Raw genomic sequence first — 6,897 nt, 5'->3', positions numbered from 1 at the left:
TGAGAATGCTATTCAATGACTACAGCTCAGCATTGGAACTAAACATTTCCCTCCGCAACTAGATCATGGACTTCCTGATGGGCCACCCCCAGGTGGTAAGGATAGGTAACAACACATCTGCCATGCTGATCCTCAACACGGGGCCCCTCAGGGGTGCGTGCTCAGTCCCCTCCTGTACTCCCTGTTCACCCATGATTGCATGGCCAAGCACACACCATCATTAAGTTTGCGGATGACACAACAATGGTAGGCCTGATCACCGACAACGATGAGACATCCTATAGGGAGGAGGTCAGAGACCTGGCAGTGTGGTGCCAGGATAACAACCTCTCCATCGAGCACACCCCGTTCTCATCGACAGGGCTGTAGTGGAGCAGGTTGAGAGTTTCAAGTTCCTTGGTGTCCACATCACCAAAAAAACTATTATGGTCCAAACACACCAATGCCTATTCCCCCTCAGGAGACTGAAACGATTTGGCATGGGTCCTCAGATCCTTAAGTTCTACAGCTGCATGGGCCAGTACATCACTGGGGCCAAGCTTCCTGCCATCCAGCACCTCTATACCAGGCAGTGTCAGAGGAAGGCCCTAAAAATAGGCAAAAACTCCAGCAACCCTAGTCATAGACTGTTCCCTCTGCTACCGCACAGCAAGAGGTACCGGAGTTTCAAGTCTAGGTCCAAATGGCTTCTTGACAGCTACCGCAGAGAAAACTGACTGATTATTATTCTTTTTATTTCATTTTATTTTAGTAAATACTTTCTTAACACTTCTTAAAACTGCATTGTTGGTTAAGGGCTTGTAAGTAAGCATTTCACTGTACCTGTTGTATTCATTTATCTCAATTGACTGATTTCCTTATATGAACTGTAACTCAGAAAAGCCTTTGAAATGTTTGCATGTTGCAATTATATTTTTGTTCAGTATAAATAATTCCACTAGTATTTTGCCATATTTAGCTTTCATACTTCTCATAATGATTGTAAATATAAATAAAAAGCCTGAAAACATTTGTTAGCAGTGTGTTGCTAAACGTCTAAAAGGGGTTACTAATAATAAAAAAGATATTAAAGGAAGGTGTGTGCGAATACAGTCTAATGGGCTGGGCTGGGAATACCTTGGTGGTAGCTCTGGTCAAGGGCGTAGGAGCACACTCCTCTTCTAAGACAGTAGAGGAACACACTACCTCCCTGGACCAGAGCTACACTGGAGTGGGGTAAACAATTGTCACTTCATGTAGTGAATTCATAACATGCATGTAACACAGGTTTACTTGAAATAACTAAAATTACTAGCCCACGCCGCCATTGGACTCTGGAGCAGTGGAAACGGGTTCTATGGTGTGATGAATCACGTTTCACCATCTGGCAGTCCGACAGACTAATCTGGGTTTGTCGGATGCCAGGAGAACGCTACCTGCCCAAATGCATTATGCCAATTTCAAAGTTTGGTGGAGGAGGAATAATGGTCTGAGAATGGTTCGGGCTCGGCCCCTTAGTTCCAGTGAAAGGAAATCTTCACGCTACAGCATACAATGACATTCTAGATGATTCTGTGCTTCCAACTTTGTGGCTGGGGAAGGCCCTTTCCTGTTTCAGCATGACAATGCCCCCGTGCACAAAGTGAGGTCCATACAGAAATGGTTTGTCAAGATCGGTGTGGAATAACTTGATTGGCCTGCACAGATTTCTGACCTTAAATCCATCCAACACCTTTGGGATGAATTGGAATGCCTACTGCGATCCAGGCCTAATCGCCCAACATCAGTGACCGACATCACTAATGCTCTAGTGGCTGAATGGAAGCAAGTTTCTGCAGCAATGTTCCAGCATCTAATGGAAAGCCTTCCCAGAAGAGTGGAGGCTATTATAGCACCAAAGGGGGGACCAATTTGAGAATGAGATGTTCGACGAGCAGATGTCCACATACTTTTGGTCATGTAGTGTACCTTGGAGGGTGTGTGTGCTTATGTGCTTCAGGGAGATAGTGACAGTGTTAAGTAATAGGTCCTCTTGCTCCAGTAACAGCCAGCCCTCTGGCTATATATACACTTCAGGTATGTGTATCACTGGGAGATGGTTCCACACTGCAGTTTGAATAGTGCTGAGGGCTAGTCATTTTTGTTATTTCAAGTAAACCTGTGTTACATGCATGTTATGAATTCACTACATGAAGTGACAATTGTTTAGGGGATACCTAAATAGGTGCACCACAAAGCTGTGTATTGGGACTGTGACTCTTCCCACATTTGCAGATATGGTTTACAGACACACCTACTGACATACAGACGCATCATAAATTATATATCTGTCCTTTCATGAGTAAATCCTTTATCAAAGTGATTTAATTATTGAAGTGTTATCAATTTACACTTGTCTGATAAACTGTACACGATTAACAAAATGTATAACGTTGTACAACTAGAAGTGCATGATTTATGGGATTAATTTTATGAAGCCATAACGTGGCAGGTAGCGGTTAGAATGTTAGGCCAGTAACTGAAAGGTTGCTGGTTTGAATACCCAGCCGACAAGGGGAAAAATGTTGACATGCCCTTGAGCAAGGCACGTAACCTTAATTTGCTCCAGGGGCGCCGTACTACTATGGCTGACCCTGTAAAAACAACACATTGTCAGTGCACCTATCCATATGTGACAAGCATCAGTGTGTAGAAGGGAGATTCCTATATGTGAGAACAAAAAGCTGTATGTGTTAACTGTAGGATTACCCATGTGCTGGAGTGTCCAGTGAGAGAAAGGCAGTTCGAGCCGGTTGCCAGGATCAGAGTAGTACAGAAGGTGTCGTATGCTGAGGCAGTGAAGTGAGTAGTAGAGGAAGATGGGTCCAGGGCGAGGGATCTTAAGAGGCTCCCTGTGAGTAGGCCGAGGCCAATAGAGAGTGATAGGAATAACGTGTTTCAGTAAGACTGTGTTCTTAGCGTTCATAGCCATGATTATCAACTGTACCGCAGAAATGGAATGGAATCACAGAAAATAGATTTTGTGGTGGCAGCTGCAGAGAAGTTCTTGGGTGTACGAGATTTTACTGCAGAAGACTGCAGAAGAGTGTGTTGAACGATAGTATCCCATCCTCCCAGGCTGCCGGCCTGGTGTAGGATCAGATAGGGCCAAATAGTGGAAAAGTGGTGAGATTTTAATGGGTGTAGGGTTATTCGATAGGAATATTTTTCTTCCCTTATCCCCATCCTATTCCCCTCCCCTTTTTGTATAGATGTATAAATACAGTAGGTGGCAGTGTATACACCTTAGTTGGATGTGATCCGGAGAAGAATAATCCTTCTTGCTTGTACCACAGCGTTTCTAAACTTGTACTGTCTGTACTTACCTACAGTCCTGTGTCTGCCTGTACTCCTCGCATCCCCGCTTCACTCCTCATAGAGAGCAATAGTAATGGTGTATTTTTGTTAGCACTAACTCTGCCATGGTTCGTTGGACGAAGCCTATGTGGAAAATAATGGAGTTTTTGGATAAACTAAGAAAATAAGGTCTGTGGTAAACACAGGCTTAGGAAATCTTATAGGTTTTGTTCTATGAGATCATCTTCATCAGCTGACGTCACTTTTTGTGAATTTTTAAGCATTCATATAATCAAAAGAAGCACAATAAAGGCTTCATAATTCATAAAGGTCATGTTAACTGACTGATATTATCTCATAGAACAAAACATATAAGATCTCCTAAGCCTGTGTTAACCTCAGACCTTTATTATCGGCGTTCATCCCGAAACCCTATTCTTTCCCCATTCATTATTCATTTTCCCCATAGGAACGGCTGAACGAACCAGAGGTAGCCTTACCTCATTTCCGTTTTTAGGACTACAAGCTTGCGAGCTATATAGAATTTTGATTACACAAATGCTTCAAAATTCACAAAAAGTGACATTAGTTGATGAAGTTTATCTCATAGGACAAAACGTATTAGATCTCTTAAGCTTGTGTTTACCACAGACCATACTTTTTGGCGTTTATCCCAAAACCCCTCCAAATAACCCATTCATTTTCCCATAGGCTTTGACAAACGTACCATGAAGGAGTTAGTGCCTACAAAAAGACGCCATTACAATTGAGTGGCTATGCAGGGTCAGTGACGTCGCACGAAGCCTCTCTCACTCTCACTCCCTTCCTGCTGCATCATCATCATCATCATCATCACAACAGCCGCTAGTAGCACCCTGTCTAATTGCGGTGACCGGGGGACTGGATAGTCATAACTAATTAGCATAATACTAACTCTAAACATAAACACTAGTTAACATCACCATAACAGAGTAATCTACGGAAACCATTTACATTGAGCTACCCCCTTGGAACCGCTGGGACATGGCCAGGCAAGATCAGGTCCTGCTCTTGGAGCCACAGCACGAACTGAAATTCCGAGGTAAGAGACTGAGGGGAGGGCCCAACTCTGAAGGGAGGGGGGAGGTAGTAACAGGCCCAGCGTAATGACGGGGGGCACATCATTCCCTTCATTTGTAAAATCTTAATAGTGAATTAAGGAGGATAATCATTTCGAATTAACATTGACTTGCGTTCCCTAGCTAGCCAACGTTTTAGCCAGTTTACGTTACCTTGACCAGGCAGGCCTGCTGGAAAAAAAGCTAACTAACGTTCTAACTGCAGCGCCCTGACAGGTCTTTGGCGCTATTAATAATGTCTAGTTGACCTAGTATTTTAACTACTTAGCTAACGTTGGTACATTATGTTTCACGTGCATTGTGCAATAGCGTTCCAGTCGGCCAGTCAGTCGTTTTATTATCGTGCTTGACTGACAACATTATGTCAGTGTAGGTAGCCCTTTGAGCTAGCAAGCTAGCAATGAATGCCAGCTGACTGCCCCTACTTTCAAGCATAATGATAGCATGCTAACAGTAGTTTGTGTCCTAGCTAGCGAGTAGCTAACTTGTTAATTCGCTAGCTGTCATTCTAATGGCTTGCCAGCTTTCAGGTGGAACTAGGCATGAAATACCATTTATATCTGGAGGTTTTTCTCATCGGTGACCAGGTGTGGTAAGGAGCACAATATGGCTCAGGGTGCCATATGGACAGTTTGTACTGAGCATCCTAAGAATTACAATGTGTTCAGGTACATATGAATTTATTGACCCACTGAGTAAGAGCTTCTGTATGTTTCCTGAAGCATTATCACAAATTAATTTTAGGTCATTTTTGAGATCCAAAATAATAAATAGCCTTTCATCTGTACCTGTTGTATTAGTGTCTTTCTACAGACATTTTGAGATGCCCCACGGCCTTGGTAGACATGTCAAGCCAAAATAATCCATTGTTATAACTGCCCTGCTTGTTGTGAGGGTAGGCTCTTTATTTGTCTTGGCTCATTGCAAGCTGAGCCAACTAAGATAATTGCTAATGACAAGAAGTAGGCTGGCCTAACCTCAAGGAAATACAAAGCCACACAGGCCAGTTCAGGAGTATTCCAAACTTGGGTCCAGGTGCCCCTGGAGGTATGTAAGGGTGTTTCAGGGTCTTCGGCAAAGTGACAATTTTTGTTTTACTCATACCAGTATTTAATTCACAAGAAAGTCAAGACTTCTGTCAGGCAATTCACAATCATAGGCCTCTCCTATAAGCCTGATGTTCTTTTTGTTATTTATGGGTCCTCTACATGAAGATGTTTGGGAACCCAGGGCCTAAGAAATGATTTTCAATATATTTCCTTTAAATTATGGCCATATTTCGAGAACATTACAACACACCTGAACTAAGCTTTTCATTTATGCATTTTTGATTAGGCCTACTAGTAGTGATTTTCTATGTCTAGCCTAGTGGGGTGAGTAGTCTGAGATGGAGGTTGACATGGGAGTGAAAATCCATTCCCGTCTTGTCAAATTTTCCCGTATTATCCTGATCCCGCAACAGTTCTATAATCCAGGAACTTTCCTGTCCCATCCTGATAAAAATCACCCTTGCTCATTTTTACATGCAGAAATCAGAAATAACTTCCTCCATTAGCTGCTCGTCTGTCCCCTGCTCTGCATGTGAGTAATGTTACCCATAGAAACTGCTCTGTTTGGCTGCTGCTCAGCACTCACGAGACAGTTTCCTGCCCTGCACACCCAGCTGATAACAACCACATTACAAGATTTTGGCAGTGAAGGCAGCCGTTCTACTTACCCAGAGTCGGAGGAGCTCAATTCCAGTCTTGAAGACTTCATAATTCACTGACATACAGTACATTGCTAAAGTAGTGACAGCGCAGTGGCCATGGCTGTAACTGGAGCGGGACATTAGAGTGAGCAGATGGAAGGGGGGAATTTACAATATATTTGTGATAGATCTGTATTAAGGTAAACTATATTAGGCCTACACACAGTTTATTTTTATGAAATGCTCCACACATGGCATATTTATAAGCATGTCAGTTTCCATTGCGCTGTAACACTTAATTGATTGTGATTCATTAAAGTCTGACTGGACAGAGAATCAAATCACCTAGCATCTTAGGCTAAAATTGCCCATTGAAAGGTAGGCCTTTGGTGACAACAAATTCTGCTGTGGTCCTTTTGGGCTCAAGTGTTCACCAATGAGCTAGAGTATCTTTAAACACTACCGGTCAAAAGTTTTAGAACACCTACTCATTCAAGGGTTTTTCTTTATTTTTACTATTTTCTACATTGTAGAATAATAGTGAAGACATCAAAACTATGAAATAACACATATGGAATCATGTAGTAACCAAACAAGTGTTAAGCAATCAAAATATATTTTATATTTGAGATTCTTCAAATAGCCACTCTTTGCCTTGATGATAGCTTTGCACACTCTTGGCATTCTCTCAACCAGCTTCACGAGATAGTCACCTGGAATGCATTTCAATTAACAGGTGTGCCTTAAGTTTATTTGTGGAATTTCTTTCCTTCT

The 6,897-nt window shown here is 42.5% G+C and overlaps 1 protein-coding gene across 1 annotated transcript in view; it reads left to right on the top strand.

The window, feature by feature from the left end:
• The first annotated feature begins 4,116 nt into the window (after positions 1-4,116).
• The window catches only part of LOC115142857 (vesicle-associated membrane protein-associated protein B/C-like), a 39,621-nt gene continuing 36,840 nt past the window's right edge, over positions 4,117-6,897 (top strand). Inside the window, exon 1 of the mRNA XM_029682660.2 lies at positions 4,117-4,396. Coding sequence (XP_029538520.1) covers positions 4,339-4,396 — 58 coding nt within the window. The 5' untranslated portion in view covers positions 4,117-4,338. The remainder of the gene's footprint in view (positions 4,397-6,897) is intronic.

This window comes from Oncorhynchus nerka, linkage group LG15 (genome assembly GCF_034236695.1).
Source record: "Oncorhynchus nerka isolate Pitt River linkage group LG15, Oner_Uvic_2.0, whole genome shotgun sequence".
Lineage (NCBI taxonomy): Eukaryota > Metazoa > Chordata > Actinopteri > Salmoniformes > Salmonidae > Oncorhynchus > Oncorhynchus nerka.
Note: the sequence above shows the minus strand (reverse complement) of the source record. Positions and strands in the feature narration are given on the sequence as shown.